This window comes from Brachionichthys hirsutus, chromosome 9 (assembly GCF_040956055.1).
Source record: "Brachionichthys hirsutus isolate HB-005 chromosome 9, CSIRO-AGI_Bhir_v1, whole genome shotgun sequence".
Classification (NCBI taxonomy): Eukaryota; Metazoa; Chordata; class Actinopteri; order Lophiiformes; family Brachionichthyidae; genus Brachionichthys; species Brachionichthys hirsutus.
The window spans coordinates 2,437,308-2,454,729 of NC_090905.1; the positions used below are offsets into that span (position 1 = coordinate 2,437,308).

The 17,422-nt window shown below is 42.4% G+C and overlaps 1 protein-coding gene across 1 annotated transcript in view; it reads left to right on the top strand.

The window, feature by feature from the left end:
* lrp8 (low density lipoprotein receptor-related protein 8, apolipoprotein e receptor) overlaps window positions 1-17,422 on the top strand; it is an 81,810-nt gene that overhangs the window by 33,758 nt on the left and 30,630 nt on the right. The window contains exons 3-4 of the mRNA XM_068743770.1: window positions 7,015-7,137; window positions 14,995-15,123. Coding sequence (XP_068599871.1) covers window positions 7,015-7,137; window positions 14,995-15,123 — 252 coding nt within the window. The remainder of the gene's footprint in view (window positions 1-7,014; window positions 7,138-14,994; window positions 15,124-17,422) is intronic.

Sequence of the window (17,422 nt, forward strand, 5' to 3'; positions counted from 1 at the left end):
GGCCCGGGGTATCCGTGGATACACCTAGGTAACTGGGAAACATGCAGAAGAAGGAAGTGGGAAAGCGGTTGTTTGACAAATGTGCCCCGATACTCCCAATGCTTAAAAAGAACACAGTGAAAGGTAACTTTAGGTCACTTCTGTCTTATGCATGCTCATCTATGGCTGCATCCTCATTGATTTATTTCCTGTATCTCCTTGACACGGGTTTGAAAAAAGTAAGGGTATCTTATGTTGTCCATGTCTGTAGTCTGCAAGTGCCTAACTACTTATGGTTAATTGTATTTAATGTATGTTACCTTTTGCAAATACATGTCCCATTTTTCTGAGTTGATTATTTTTGTTGATCAAAGTTTTGATTTTGTCGTTAGTAGTCTGTTTTGAACCAAAAGCAAAGAGTATGGACATTGCTTTACAAATAAAACCCCACACACATTCCCGATGACCTTTTGCGGCGGTCTTGTGTTGCTTTCTAGAAGCAGCCACTTGTAATTGAAATGAATTCTCATTGCTTGTCAGCAGCAGGTAGAATTGGTCCCTCTCCTTTGTCTGCGGATGCTCGGCCGGCTTTGTTTGAACCTCGACCACACCCCTTTTCCCCTCCCTCTCGCCCCAACCCATCCCTCCAGCGAGTGCTGCTTTTCTTCTTCTCTTTATACTAGTCCAGTTATAATTTGCCCCTGCATTCTGAAAGAAGACGGTGGAAGTACGAAGCTGCACAGGAATGATTCATAAAGTCAGCGGGAATGTTGTTTGTCGGTGAAAAGCTTTCCTATTTTTTTCTTTTTGCTGTGGGACTGGGCGGCTAAAGCCTTTTCAGTCGATCAACAAAAAAGGAATGACAAATTATTTACAGTTTATTTACCGTTTTGCGGATGAATTTTCTATTTTGCCTCTTGATTGCCACTGCCACAAAGCAATTTGGCTTTTAGTAGCTTGTAAATGAAAAAGAAACAGCTGTAATCATGAATGTTATTCATGAGAAATGATCTTCAAAGCTCCTAATGAATGGATTAAATCTTGGTTTTAGACCGCCGGCTTACATTTCAGATGCTGGATCCAGTGCCAGTGTCTTCATGCAAGGTATTCTTAGTGTGGACGTGCATGCACACACACACACACTTGGTCCGTGCACAGATGCATGTGTGTGTGTTAGTGTGTGTTTGGATAGCCACAGAGGTTCCATGCCAGCAGAGGATTTTATAGCCCTGTTTATCCCCTCCCCCCAATGCATCAGAGTGAATTTATGGCCCCAGTGGGACATTTGGTGTGTGAGTATATAGAGCACAGTAGATATTTTTCGTCCCATATAATTGTAATAAATAAAATGAAGCAGTGGAATTAAAGATGAACTGTTCTCATGCTGCTCATTTGGAACTTTGTGGGCTGATGGAATCATTTATTTGTGACAAAGCTTGGTTTCAAACCTACGCATGATGCTTTTCAAAGGGGAGAATCCGCCTTCAGACGACTTTATGTTCCTTTGCTCCGTGGTGACATCAGTCAAAGCGCACCGACAGCAGCCGGGCTAATGAACAGTCCTACAGCATCCACATGCGTGTGGGGAAGCAGGCCGAACGATTGGAAAGCTGATCATTAAAACAAAACAATGACCCCCGTCTTGAAGAGTGACCGCCTGATGAGATTGGAGCGTCGGCTTGGGGGATGGGGAGGAGCTGGAGGTGTGTGTGTGTGTGTGTGTGACTCCTGATGAAGGTACTGAAGCAGAAAACAGTCTCCAGATATCTTGGAATATAATGCCATCACACACACACACACCTCACGTGACTGTATAATTATGGCAGTCATTTTTATTCTAACAAATACAACTTTATTGATCTGAGCAAAATATTGTTGTCTTTCTTCATCAATTAATTTTTTTTTAGAAACAACTTTTTTTCATGAACGATGTGACCTTTTTTCCTCCATTTGAAGGATTGATGTTATAAAAAGCCCACCCCTCCTGGTGGACCTCCCCCCCCCATCAATGGCCCCTTTTATTATGTTACTTAATTAGCATTCTCTGAAGCTAACACGGCACAGGGATAAGGAAACGGCGGCTCTCTGATCTTTGCGACGAGATATCCACTCGCCCACAAAACAACAAATGTGTGGACGTTTGTTTGTTTGTCTGGAGAGTCCGACCCAACCCTGGCACACGACGTCCAGAAAAACAAGACCCTGAGAAAGTGTGAAAGATGAATGAAGAGGAAGGCGTTGTTTTCAAAACAGATAAAGGGAAAACATGCTTAGGTTGACTTTACTTGATTGATAAACAAATGAGCTGAATGAAAATAAAATAATAAATGATAATAACTTTTAAAGGAAGTCATATATTAGGTGTGTAAACATCAAATAAAGGATTATCAAACTTTTCATTACATGTAATTTCTTTCCAATTTTTTTTTTTTTTTGATCATCGCTGATCCGTGTCTTTATTTATTGTCTTGCGTTGCTTTTTCTTGTTCCCCTCCACTCCTAAGCTGCTTTGCAGCTGTAATGTCACGCCTCTGTAAGACGGAACCGGTGCTGGGGACCTGGGATATGACAGGATTTGGGAGGTCTTTGGCATGTGGCTGATGCCGCTGCCGGATTTCTGGGAGTAAAAATCCAGGGATTTGGGGAGCAACTTGGAAGCAGAGGAACAATGGTTTATCATGCCTGGAGTTGTTTTCCAGGTAAAATGATGGGTTAGTCCGCATTTGTGCCGCACAGAGACTTTGCTGCATCGCAGACAAAATGATGTAGCTGTAAATATTTTTTTATTATGTGAAACGTATCACAATGAAGACGCAGGAACCAACTTGGAACGCTAATATTTGCTCAAGGTGAGGCGGCTCCTACAATTACTTTCTCAGTGACTGCACACGAACACCAGGCTTCAGGAGATTTATTTGTAAAGATTTTACGGTGCTGTTTACACAAGAACTTTTCAAATATAATTGAAAATTCCTTGTTACTCTGCTCTATGCTTTCTTTCTAATGATAATCCCCCCTCCCCCCCATGCAAACACTTCCCATTTCTATGAAAGCTTGCAAGACAAAGAAAAGCGGTGCAACCGGTTTCATTTTAGAATTAACAAAGATATGCAAACATAACCCGGAGGATAAACGGATGTGTTTGCACACAAACACGCGTGAGACAGAAAAAGCCGTTGCGTACAAACAAATGTTATTTCCACACTGCATCCTTGGCTTTATTGATAATATTTTATCCTGGTGTCCTTTTGCTCTGGAAGTGGCTGCTGACTTTGTTTGCCCTCTTTTTCATTTCAAGTGCAGGATTTCACTGTTGTTGCACCAAATGATTTGTCTATAGAGATATTGTGTTGCTCTAGTCTAGCTCATACCCTCCACACCATAAATCAATGAAAGAAGCTCATCACGGTATTAGTAATGTGCACTACATATACAGCATGCTCATTGAAGTATGCAGTTGTGCACAATATTCATTGAACTCTTGTTATTTAGTCCAATACCAGCTGTTGATACAGACTCAGGCTGGTTTGGTTTCTCACCTCAGTTTTTTGGTTCTAGCCCCCCCTTCATTTCTGATGCATTTGTGTTTTTTGGCAACAATCTGGAGACCACGTCTTGCCCCCGAGGCTCGTCTCCTCCGTGTCCAGAGAGGGCGTTCAGAATGTGGTAACAAGCTTCTTTGAACCGGTAGGTGGTATTTGATGTGCTGCGAAGGGGTACGGTATGTCGACTATTTGATCTTTGAGTCCCTGTGTTTCCTTTGCATCTTCTGCTTTTGTAGCTTGTGGATCAATCCCACACACAGGGAGGAAGGGAAGTGGGAATTTAAAAAAATCCAGCAATGATAATAATAATCGCTGCTGGAACACGGTTTCACCTTTAATTAGGACTTGTATACCGCAGTTCATTTGATTTGCTCCGACAACAATGGTGCGAAACAGACAACCCATGCCATAGGAGTAATTACAGTCATGTAGCTAACACTTTTAACTTGTTACATTCTTAAGGATTGATTTCCCGGATGTTTAACAGGAACATTTATGCTTAGAATCATCAATTTGCTTAAAAATCATACACATAATTAAATGTCTAATTTATTCCATAAGCGTTAACTTATGAGCAAAGAAAAAAGTGCATATTTAACTCAACAAATGTCTCAACTTTTTAGCAATAGAATATTCAACACGCGCTATTTTACAAAGGAGTTAATTTCCATGCCAACCAAAGTCGGATGTAAAAATATAGGTGGATTTTACTCTTAAGAGGAAAAGGGGTTGCCTCAGAATCAATCCGGAAACAGTAACTGTGCGCTTAGTACATCTCTAGTCAATATATGTACTGTACGTTATTGAACACGTTTTTTTCATATTGTGCTAACAAGTCAAAGGATAGTCTGGCGAGTAACAAGAGTAACGAGGGAAAACTGGTGACTACGAGGGACTACGGCAGAAGCAGCGGAGGAAATGGATTGTCCTCCACAAAGTTGTGATCGACTAAAGAGCTGAAGAACGTCGTGTGTCAGAGGAGGGAAAGAGGCCGTTAATCAGTGAGCAGAGGTTGAACCATTACTGTGAAGGATCTGGGAACGCTCACTGGATTGTGAGCGAGAAACAGAGCAAGGAATGGCGTAAAGTAGACAAGTTAAATACCGGTCTTTCCAGGAGATTTAAGGCCTGTCCGGTCTCCCGATAATCAGCTGGAGACGGAGAGGTATCGTGGAGAAGAGACCAGCATGCAGCCAAAATCCTCCCGATCGTGTGATGATGAGAGTATAAGGTGCAGTCGTACTATGAAAATATCTAAATATCACTCTTAGTTAAAAGTCTGTGGGAAATTCATCTAATGTGTCTGGTGGACAGCCGCTGGTTTAAGTGCTCTGAATGTGTCGTGTGGCGCCGCCTAAACGGCCACTTTACAATCACAATTATTTTACTAGTTTAGTCTCACAAAGAGATACAATTTCTATAAAGCATTCGAGGACTGCTCGTCCAATCATCTGCAGGTTACAGTTTATTATCTCGCCCTATTTCAATGCAAAAGTCGATTCTTCTTTCTCTTCGGTGCTTATGCAGCTGAATATTATCATCGTAGACACGTCCCTATATGCATCACGCAAGATGAATAAATTAGTCTTTTAAAGCGTCTCCCAGCCAGTACAAAAATACTGTATGAGCAAAATGGACGTCAAAGAAAAATAGTGCTGAACTCAAGCCTACGATAAAACGTCTTGAAATAAGTGCGAGGGAAAATGGATAAGATATAAATCTGGCAACGCAACATAACGGTAGCATTAGGGATGACTCAAAGATGAAGCTCAAGCTGGATCGCCTCTGATCCTCCTGCCTTTTCACATCTCTCGGTATAGTGACTAAGATACCATTATGACTATAAACCGTATGTGTGTGTCTGTGTGTGTGTGTGTGTGTGTGTGTCTAAAACTTATCGCTGGTCATTCAGAATTCGAAACTCCAGATTGCAGCCATTTGACGAGAATGGTTCTCATTTTTCAAGATGGATAATGAAAGCTTTCCACTATTTTCTGTATTGAAATCCTATTATTTCAACACATTTTCCTCATACAGTTGCATGTATTGGATATAAGTCAGAGTAATTAATCATACTATTTAAATAAAGTCATGTTTTAAGTTCTCAGAGTAAAATATACTAATCACCACCTCAGAAGAACTCAAGATGAATGGTATTTTTTACTTTTATCCTTTTTAGCTGTCACCTTTTTCATTTGATATAAGCATCATTTTTCATCTCACAACTGAATCCAACAATTGCTGCATTTGAGGGTGGATGATGAGAACAAATTGCAGCCAACATGGCAGTTAAGATGGAGGGAAGCCTTGTTTGTACATGCTTGAAACCACATCAACACACTGACGAGTGCATTCCCACAGTAGGCAGACATGAGGATGGAGGGTGGACAATAACAGATGGGATTTATGCTAACATGCTCTTAGGAAAGAAAAAAGGCTTCTTTTGCAGACTGAGGATTCTCTTGCACGCCACCTCAACTCCATTCTCTTTATGTTTCTAGCTCTGACTTCTTTCTTCCCTCAGGATGCACTTCTCATTTGTTCTCGGCTTTCACCTTCCTCCATTCCGTCCCTCTCGTGCCTTTTAAACTCCATTTTTCTTTTTTGCTCTTCTTCTACGATCAATACTGCATGAGGGAACCGTGTTCCTGTCATAAACTGTTAACCATTTAAATATACATGTCGGACGCATTGGTCCCCCGCTTCTCCCATGCTGTCGGTCTGGCGTGATTTTCATTTATATGGCTCCCACATGTGCTATCAGTCATAACACTGCCAACCCCCACCCCGCACACTGTGACACGTTCAAGGCTACACGCAACGAAGCAAGCTAATAAACACACTAGTCTTATTCTTAAATAGAAAAGGAATACAAGAAACATACTGCTTGGATTATACCGGGAAAAGCCTGATTTAGTTTGTTGCAGGCTGACGCAATATAATCACCACATAGTGCAGAACACCGCTTCAGTTGTGTGTGAATGGTAGTTGAGTGAAACACACACACACACACACCTCTGTTTGCTATATTTCATCCTATAAAGGAAAAATCATCGCTAACAGAGCAGGCGAGTGCTTTTTCTTGTCCGTGTCTCTCGCTGTTAAGGAGATTTTTTCCTTCTTTCTCTGTTGCATTCAAGTGCTTCAGTTTTGCCTTTGAGGAAGTGACTGGACAGAAACCTTTTGGAGTCCAAAGACAACCGAGGCGGTAGCAGCTCTGATTCAGATTCCATGTAAGGCTGCAAGGACAGAACCGGGGGTGGGACGTTTTGATGCCGCATTATGTGTGTCTGTGATCCACATCTGGAAGATGGGAAACACCAGTGGTGGCAGTGAGCAGATAGCTCAAAGTGAATGGATGAAAAGTGTCTCCAAACAGAGGACAAGATCGGCTGCTCTGTAAGGGGGGGAGGGGGGGCACATGACAGTCGATGGCGCTGCTGTTTTATGTCCCACACTTTCTGACGTTGTATTGCCTTTGTCTCCACAGCTAAAAAGACGTGCGCCACCACGGACTTCGCCTGTAAGAACGGACAATGCGTTCCCGCCAGGTGGCGCTGTGACGGAGAGGCAGAGTGTGCGGACGGGTCGGACGAGGCCGACGCAATCTGCAGTGAGTATCTGTTCAGACGGAAACGCGCCTGCAGACGAGCAAACGTACACAGATAGATGGAGGGTGGTGAGTCAGAGCACCACCACGATTGGCCACATCGTATGAGGTGCCCAAAAGCAGGCTGGAACTGTTCGGTACCCAAGATAGGAGGAGGAGAAAGAACCAAGATTTGTCACAGAAAGCACCGGCGGCCGGCAATTCCTTGCACGTCTCATCGCGAAACCTTCCATATGATTGGAAAAAGGCAAATTGCTTTTTATTAACGATGAATCTTCAAAGAACCCTTAAGATTTGCAAGGCAATAAGTCTGATTGAGATAAGTTGTGTGGATGGACATGCGTGTGCCTGCGGACATGTCCAAGAAGGGTAAACATGTCAACGCGTGTCTTTAGTATTCATCACAAGATGAATCTGTAAGCCGTCCGATAGGTGGACATGTGGTTGAGTCTCATTATGTCTAATCAAGGTCGGAGCTTCTCTTACCTTCTCAGCCACATTGATCCTAACAACTGTGTTTTCATGTTCGTGCAGACGAAGAGGAAATGCTGTGTGGCTTCAGTGTAAACCAGGGGTGGGCAAACCTTTTGACTCGCGGGCCACAACGGGTTCTAAAATATGACAGAGGGGGGGGCCAGGAACAGATGGATGGAGTATTTGTGTGAGCTAATATAAGTGACATGTAAAATACATTACATTAAAAGATTTGGCATTTTACAGGTAGCATTACGGGGAAAAGGTCAAATGAATGAGGTTTAATTATAATAAAATGTAATTTAATTATATAATTTGGACAAGTTCGGCGGGCCGGATTAAATAGCCCAACGGGCCGCATATGGCCCCCGGGCCTGGGTTTGCCCATGCCTGGTGTAAACAGACACGCCTCGATTTTAGATCTCCTCGGTAGAATCCTTAAACTGAAATCGATGTCGCTGCACAGATGACAGACGACGTAAGAGGAGAAACTTGTCACCCAGCCGACATCTGTTACTTCCACCTTGTCTCATCTCGTTTCACCTGATCAGATCTTGTTTTTAGTTTTGCTCTGTGCTTTTTTTTTTTTACCTTGTTCATATCACTCCCTCCATCCTTCTTTCTGTCGCTGTAAGCCCCGTCCGCCTCTTCCCGCCAGACTACCATGTTGTACCGCATTCCTCTTCTCTGTCGTCCTGCTCTGCCCTGGTGTGTGTCCTCCACCTTCTGCTCGGAGTTCAATTTTAAGCCACACGTTGGATTAAATCGATCACCCCAGGAGGGAATCGATGGACTGACCCGGGAGAGCTCTAATCGACTGTAGGCCACCGATGGTGTCTGGGAAAGCACACGCGTGTGCCGTCTCCTCAGAACCTGTTGGTAATTATACATCTGAAAATGGATATTGGGCCGGAGGGGGTTCTTTAGAGAATTCAGAATCAGATGAATGGTTCGTGCACAGAAGAGGTTCAGTTCTGAAGTTAAAGTTACAGCTGCATTACTTAACATAAAAACAAATTCCTTATCCGCTTTGAAATTTTACTTGTGCCAGATATCAAGGCTTTGACTTCCTGAGGTCTGAGCATCATGAAGTCTACATCCATTTATCGGTGAGATCCTTCAGTGTGATAATCAGTGCTGATTGGAGGATTGGAGGAGCTGCACAAACTCTTTCAAGTGTTGTTGAAACTCTCACTGCTGAATGTTCAGGGGTAAAGGCAGCCATTCTCAACATCCCACATTCAGGAAACCATCTCTCAGCCACGTATTCAACCAGGAAGTAATTGGATGAAAAGAGGAAGTGGTTCAAGAGTGCTTAAGCCTTGTGTGATTTTGTGAATGGCTTCTTGTGAGAACATAAAGTGTATTTTAATCAACGTACGGAATCCAGTCTGGCTTAATTCATACTTGCAGACGGACTGACAAAGGCTTTATTAGCCTTTGACTTGAGCCTCTAAAGTCATGGCAAAAGGTACAAATAAGCACAAACTAGATTTTTGATGAGTAGTCTGCAGTCACTCGTGCTAGAGGAGCATAGCGAGATGAAGCAACACGTCTTCCTTTTGACTGATGTCACCTCATAACATCTTTTTTTGTTTGGCCTCACACTTCTCCCAACGCCACAGGGCGTTTAAGCTCTCTTATTTAACTTCTGACTTCTCTTCATTTTATTAAACGTGTTTATCTTAGGATACAAGACAATTAAGTGGCGCCTCTGAACGCAGCATGAGTTCTCCCACTTGTTTTGCATCCTTGATTTATGCAGCTCATATTGAGTTTCTACTACCTTCCTCTATTTCTGTTTTATGCTGGGATTAAAGCCCCACCGGGGAGAAGAAAGTTAGTGAGATGCTGAAAGTGGACAGTAAGACGCTCTTACTCAGGTCTCCCCTCTTGGGAGTAAGTCCAGATCAAGTCTCAAGACTCCAGCTATTGTCATGTTTGTGGAACTGATCGGATGGCTTACAGATTCAGATAACATTTTAATTTTTCAATTTTTATGGCTAACTCAAAAATCTATGAACAGAGTCTCATGATTTACCCATGACTTTGATCGCTGTCTATCCAGCGTTCCCCTCTCTCCCTACATCATGGCTGCAATAATAGGACATCAGTGTTCCCACGAAAGCCACTAATCAACACTAACCTTCATTTAAAATGTAATCTGATATTAACCACTTATGCCCTTTCTGTAAATTGGATTTTGCATCTGAAGGACAAAAGGGGGCGACAGAAAGATGTAGGGAGTCGGGCTTGGTCATACAGTCTCAATTCAACAGCAAGAGCAGAAGAACTAAACCAATAGGATTCAGAATTCACATAAAACTCTTTAGATTCATCCCTCTATAGTTAAAACAACTTTCTACTCAAACGAAATCCGGTTTTATTTTTTAATAAATGACAATGTTTTGATGATGCTGGCTTCACATGTTAAATCCTTTTGTGTCCAATCGCATCATGAAAATGTCGACATCGACATTAATATATTCAAAAACTGTCACACCTCCACGCGTATATTAACAAGCCATTCAGATTAAAACTATCCCTGCAACCAATCACTAATAAACTAGCACGATCCTTACCAGGCAAACAGCTGTGTGACCCGCACATGTGTCTGTTCATGCATTATTGAGGCATTTACTCTGAGTTAAAGCCCCTCAGCTTCTGTCCTTTCCTGTTTCTCAGCGTTATCGTCTCCAATTTACTCAGGTTACAGCTCTAAAACAAAATAATTTCATGAATACTGCATGCAGTGCAGGTCCTCTAAGAGATTCATTATGCGCTTACAAGCCCTCTTTCTATTTGGTTGAAATCTTCTAACGCTGAAATTAAAGCAATATATTTATTGTGAGCTACTTCTCAGCATCACTGTTGGGCTGGGATGCAAAACCAGCCCAAAATTGATTTCACCGTCACCAGGGGATGGTTGCAGTGCGTACGGTTCTCATTTATTGGTGTGTATTTTTGCAACTGTTTAGAGTTTAATTTTGTAGAAATATTCGAGTGGAGTTGGATAAATCTTTCTTCTTCTTCTTTGTGTTTTTCCGGTTAAGAGTTACACGTCTTGCAATTGACTCATAACTTTCTCTTCTTTCATTGGTGTTTCTCTCTAATTGTCTTATTCCCAGTTTATCCATGCTTTATTATTCTCTATTCTCATTCCCATTATCGACTATATACAGCGCTATGGTATCTATAAAGCAGACTGAGGTCCTGTGATGATGTTTATGTATTGGTTCAAGGGGGGGGTTGCTTATACTGCATGTAGCCAAGTAATAAAACTATACTGTTCTTAAGCAGCCACTCCTAATTTATAATCCAACCTTCAGGTACCTATTAAGTTAAATTAAAATATCCTATTTCACAGACGATCAGCTGTTATTGACCCCCCCCCCCTGTTAATTTAGCTTGAATTGATGAAGCAAGAAGCTAGAATAGCATGCAGATCCTACGCACATCTCTGCAAAGCAGCAAGTTAATGAAATGTGCTCCAACTGCCCCTCTATGTGTAACAAACTCTAGCTTTGGTGGAAGACAAACACTTCCCTCCTTAGCAGAGGTAAGAAGGTTAATGTTTCCATCCTCGTTGACGTAATCGGGCCATAAGTCGAGTCATGTTGTCATTTGGCGCTGTATAAATAAAACTAAGTTATCGCCTGGTGCGTTCCAAAAGAGCACTATGCTCTGTTTTTGGAGAGACCTAACAATTCTTCCTGAACAACAGGCGACACGGCAACAGCAGGGAGGAAAAACTGTCCTTTAACAGGCCTAAATCACGGCGCAGACACCGGCTCTAGGTGGGTGGCCCCCCCCCGCCTGGACCGTTTGGGAAGGAGTAGTGAGAAAGGAGCGACGGAGAGAGACGACTTCTGGATCCGGAATGTTGGATCAGCTGAAGAATCTTTTGTGCTCATTCCTTATCCTCATCTTACTGTAACATGTTGATAGGAATGTGGAGCCAATTGGTATTCTCAGCAGTACAGAGGATGTGAGTACTCGTAATATTCCACGGCTGTAATGAGACCGTGCGTCAGCTGTTTGCATAAAAATACCTTAAAGTGTAAAGTGTGTTACTTCATCAATCACTGCCGCGCCGTCGGGAGTTCAGGGGAATTCAGGCTCCCTAAAAGCTTTTCAAACATACGCTCTTCCCATGTGCCTTTGCTTTGATGTGTTGTCTCACTGTTGCAGTGCTTGTATCACCTCCCAGCCTCATAAGCACGCCTCATAATAAATATGTTATCCCAGCATTAGCCTAGCACGCTACCAGGCGTCTAGATCAATCATCTGAGAGGCGAGGTTTGAGGCGAGGCGGGCAGATGGAGAGTGGACGTGGTGCCACATAACGATGCTCCAAATTAAGAAGGAAGTTAATCACAAGTTCATTAACATACAGCGCGTTGCTCCATCCACCTCGTACCCTGCTCATGATAGACACTTGGGCGAGAACAAGTCTGCACCACCTCTGGTTGCAGACTTGTTTGAATTCGAAAACGGCATCATTCCCTATATGCCAAGTGACTTTTCTGAACCCATTTAAAACCCACTGTACAATCTTCACCTTCCCAATAAGAACTCAAAATGTTTGTTTTTCTTTACCCTGATGCAACACGAATACATTCACAAACACGCACACGCTTTGTTTTGATGTCGTTTCACACTTACTTTATAATGCATACACCCACCAGGGAGCTGCCGTGTCCGACCACCATGACTTATCGCCCGCCCACCAAGCAGACACTGGGGCCTGGCTAGCATCAATTCCACTAATGTTTTTCACTGTAGGCGCTGACGGCGGGTTAGCGAGCGAGTGAGCTGCTAAGACGTCAGACTTCATCGTCCCTTTGGGACAACAAACACTGCAGATACAACTCATGGTTCATCTTTGCGCCCCAAGAGTCCTATTGTGCAGGAAATATGAATGCAATACAAGACTAAAGAGTCAATTAAAATGCTGAGGAGAGGATTTATAGTTCCGTTTGTGTTCATGTGCCTGCCTCAAACACATTTTGTACACGCTTCTGTTTGCAGCATCTATACCTGTGCGTACACAGCTGCACCTTTGTCTCTACCGGATATGCTTTAAAGACGTCTCCCCCTGAGGCGGGGGGGGTTGCTGTCGATATTGCGTTGGCCTGTATTATCCGTGCAGGCACATGTGTGTCTCCAGCTTACCACCGATGTGTCCATCAATGCTCCACACATGCTGGATACACCTGTCAGCATTTAGTGGGAGGGGAATGACGAGAGGAGGGGGGAGCAAATCAAAGCCGCGACTGGGGGAAGTGACTTCAAGTCATTATCAGAGCTGTCACCATCTGGATTGACAAAGTCGCACAGACACAACCTTGATGGCTAAAAACACTTGACTCTTTCGGGAGATCATTTGGCCCACATTTAAAGTCTCTTTCTTCGGCCTGCTTTTCTTTGTGCAGACGTGCTGGTTGTTGATCATGCTAGTTGCCACTTTTGTTTATTGCAAACGTTATCTTCCTGCAGGCATCTCTCTGTTTGCACATCCTGTTTCTCGGTTGATTGTCTGCAAGATTCAATCTGACTGAGACAGCAAGGGTTTGCTGTTGGATTACAGCAAAGGCCATTTTAACATGCATCATTTATTTCTTAGATATATAATAATAATAGGAGAATGAAATTGTCTTCTTCATTAAGTGAAACATAGTACCTGTGGGATGAGAATCATCCCATCACTTTAGCCATAATCAGTTTCAACGTGGAGCTCTGCTGTTCTTGCTTGTCTGTATTTAGTCGTTTGATTGGCAGCTGCTCCATGATTCCGCCCTCCTCGACTCCAGGGCCCAAAATGTCCAGTAAGCCAAATTACATCCTTTTAACCCAGCTGTCAATCGGACGGTCGGTGGAATGAACCCCTGGAGGTGGGTTTGTGAAAGCGAGCGAGTCTCTGCTGATCCACGCAAACGCACCCATGCAAGCTTAGAAAAGGAAAATAGTGTGAAACCATTTCTAGTGCAGTTTAAAGAAACACATCAACCTGCATTTGGATCGATTACAGTAATCCTTACAGTAATAAACCTGCAGACGCCTTCCATCAGTTTTCATTTTTTTCTCTTGTTGATATCATTGCATTTAACAGAAGAACAGATACTCAAAAGACCCAATCTTATTTTCCTTCGAACAGAAGGAAAGAATCCTGGCAATCCAATCCTGGCAAGGCTTCCAACATCCCCACCCTCCGCCAATTTATTTAGTAATGAAAAAAATGTAACTGCAGTGAAAGGAAATACATAAAATTATTCATGATTCTGATATAGAGAAATCCCATCGGTGCTGCTGGCTGCATTATGTGCACGCACACACACACACACACACATGCTCAGACTGGTTGCAAAGAACCATTCTGTTGGTCAGATGTGTAAAATTTATTGCGTCGGATTTGATTTCGTGCTGTAATGCAATCTAGGTCTGGAATCTATTACGTTTCAATGTATGCATTTGTGTGAGATTGAAAGGGAGTCAGGGGTGAGGCAGGGTGAGGGAGTAGAGAGGTTTGCAGGAAAAAGAGGACGGGGATTTGCTGCGGTGACAAAGTGTAAATTTGATGTATTATGCGTCTGTATTTTTCTGCCTTTACCAACCCTGTGGGTTTACACTCGTAGGAACAATGGTCGTCTCAACTGTAATGGACTTTAACCAGGAGGGACCAGATGCAGACTGTGTGAAAAATAATTCCCTGGCACTGATATTAACTTTATTAAAGTATTGCATATGAAAGAACAAAGTCTGTTTTTGGACTTGTTTCAGTTTTCCATCTTTGTGTTTGTTGATATAAAGTGATGATGTGGGCTGAGACAAAGGAGTCAAAGATTTCATCTCGTTCCGTTTAGCTCTGCAGGAATTTGTGAACCATTTTTTTGTCTATAAAAAGATAAAAAAAGATTGTCAAAATTGATAAATGAACAGTTGATGAAAACAAGTCGTGCATGAAGGGTTAAGGGGAGATGCAAAGTAGTGCTTGTTTATCATGCTTCCGCTTGAATGTACTTTCCTGTCTGTTTGGCATCTATTGTGTGTGTGTGTGTGTGTTAAAGTGCTCCTTGTTTTTGGTTCTTTGGTCACTGTGTCTAGTTTAATTGCAGACCTTTCAAGGTGAATCAATTTGAGCAACAAGATAACTTAAGTTATCAAAGGGTTTTATTGACTCGCTCTCCCTTGTCTCTCTCTCTCCTCCCTCCCTCATGGTTTCCTCTCGCTTTACGCTCTACATCTTTGTTCCTTTATCTCTTTCCATTCCTCTCCTCTCCTCATCCCCCAACTTTCTCATCGGCTGTCTGTTTTCCTCTCCCTTCCCTGCATCCCCTTTCTGTGCTCCCTCCTCCTCTGTTCTTCTTCTCCACCTCCTCCCGATAGGCCGACAGACATGTCCGCCGGAGAAGTTTGATTGTGGAGGAGCTGCCAGTAAATGTGTTTCGTTGTCATGGCGATGCGACGGCGAGCGGGACTGCGAGAACGGAGCGGACGAGGAGCAGTGTGCTGCAGGTGAGTCGAGTGATCAAAGTGCTTCAGCAGAGGGGCATGAAAATTCCGATCGATCAGGATCTACTCCGCTTTAGTTTCTGTTAACGTCTGGAAGCGTGAACATCCTTCAGATAATTGTTCAACACTACGCTGTCTCGACTTCCCTTGAAATATCTTCAAACCCAAAACTAATCTAAGCTTCTCCTGCCTCTGATTGACAGTCTAGATTGAGGTTCAGCAGATTCTTACAAATGGAATTGCAGCCACTAGGTGGAGCTATAGGAGTCTGATATTTTATTTTTCTCACAAATTATCCCTTAGCTTTGTGACGGTTTTTGTGAAAAATAGGACAAATCATTTTTACTCAAGTTAAATGCTGCAGCTTTCAGGAATAACTGCTCCGTGTTGTTGCAAAAAGTTTTCTTTCAATCCCCCGGGTGATATATCATAAATACAGATCTAAAAGAATTCTGAAAATGGTTTCTTTTTTTTGGTGCAAAATATAAGCAAGCTGGTGGTTTTCGGGCAGATTTATTTCGTGCACCACCTCAGATTCAGTTGCAATCTAAAGTGCAGAAAATGTTTTTTTTTTTTATCATCACAGCTGTCAAAAAAGTTAAATGTTTCATCTCTCCATTTAATTATTGATATATTTTCTATTTTATGTGTCTGGAAATGTCTGACATGATCTCTCTTTCCTGCCTGCAATCATGTTATCTGTGTTGGCTGCAGAAAGAGTTAGACCAGACACTAGATACAGTATGTAGGGGGAAAAACTACTGTAATACTTTATTTGTCTGATTCAGTGTTATTGATTTACACACTGAGGAACACATATTCAATGTGATATTTTCCTGTTAATCCACCGGTGTTATGTTAGATCGAAAAAGCAAAGATTTCACAGAGTTAAATTTCTGAATTTTTGAGGCACAAACTGACGTTATTGTCAGTCATTATTATTGTGAGTTTAATAGTACAAACTGTGTTTTTTTCTGAGCTCTGCCACATAATCATCCATTTAATGATTCATTAAACAAAATGCATGCATGATGGACGTACACGTGCATGCAATTGGGTGTGCACACATGAACATGCTGCAAAATGACTTCTGGATGCTTCTCTTTTTCTGTCCCTTATATGCACGGCTAAATAGGAGTAAAATAGTGAGTGAAGCTACCTTCTTTAATCAACTTTACTAATTCCTAAGGCCCTTTAGATAAAATTAAGGACATTTCTTTTTAATTAATTTTGAATTTCAGTTGTGCAATCTTATCTCTTTGAACACCCTTGGGTTAGGATGGTGATTGAACTGTGGTGATCTCCAAAAAAAAACAACCGCTTGCATGTATTTAAAATAATTTGAATTGAAGAAACTGCATTGAAACCATAAATAAGGGCTCGGCATCAGACGCTCACCACGCCGGTCACAGGGATGCAGAACACTGGATTCACACTCCGTGCTGTTAAAGGTCAGTTATCAAAAGTTTGGGGGCTAAGCTCCCCCCCCCCCCCCCCCCTCATCATTTATTCTCTCACTGTCCGTCTCTCTTTTACTTAATCTCTGACTGTAATAGCGTCTTCTTTTTTGCCCAGGCTGAGTAAGTTTCATTTAATATAACGTTTGCACATTAACTGATTTTGACACATGTCAGAAGTGCTCATTTTAACTGGAATCAACACAGGTACCAATGTAATTAGAAATAAGTGCTGCAGGTTTGGAACAATCAGCTTGTCAAAAGCCACAAAATTAAAGCACCCACAAAATATGGACATTTTTATATGCAAGCTAAACCTGTTAAACAACAATTAGTTCATCGCAGCTGATGCAAACACATGAAATATAGAATTGATCATGGTTTTTGCCACATTTCCAATGTTTCATTGAAATGCCGTGTGGATGGAAAAGTGTCTTTCCTCTTTATTATCGGTCCTCCATGTCCTGCTGGTACTCACTTTGTCTTTTCTCAGTGTCCTTCCACTTGCTCATTCATCTCTATTCTGTCTGTGAGTGGCCATGAGACAACAGCCTTAAACCTCAGCTGTTAATATAACAGCTCTCTGGTGCACGGTTTAAAGACTGGAGTGCTTTCTCATCTCTTTTATTCCCATCCGCTCGTCAACCATTATCAGCGTTTTCTCATCTACCGTTCACCTCTCTGACCCGTGAGAGCTGCCATCCCTTAATTCAGAGAAAAATAGTTACAGTGCTTTCCTATCTAATGTTTCGGGCACGTGTGTGTGCGCATGTAGGGTCATGCCATTACAGTAACCTGCTTTTGAGCCATTAAAGATGGAGGTGTTGGTGGCAAATCTAACTTTT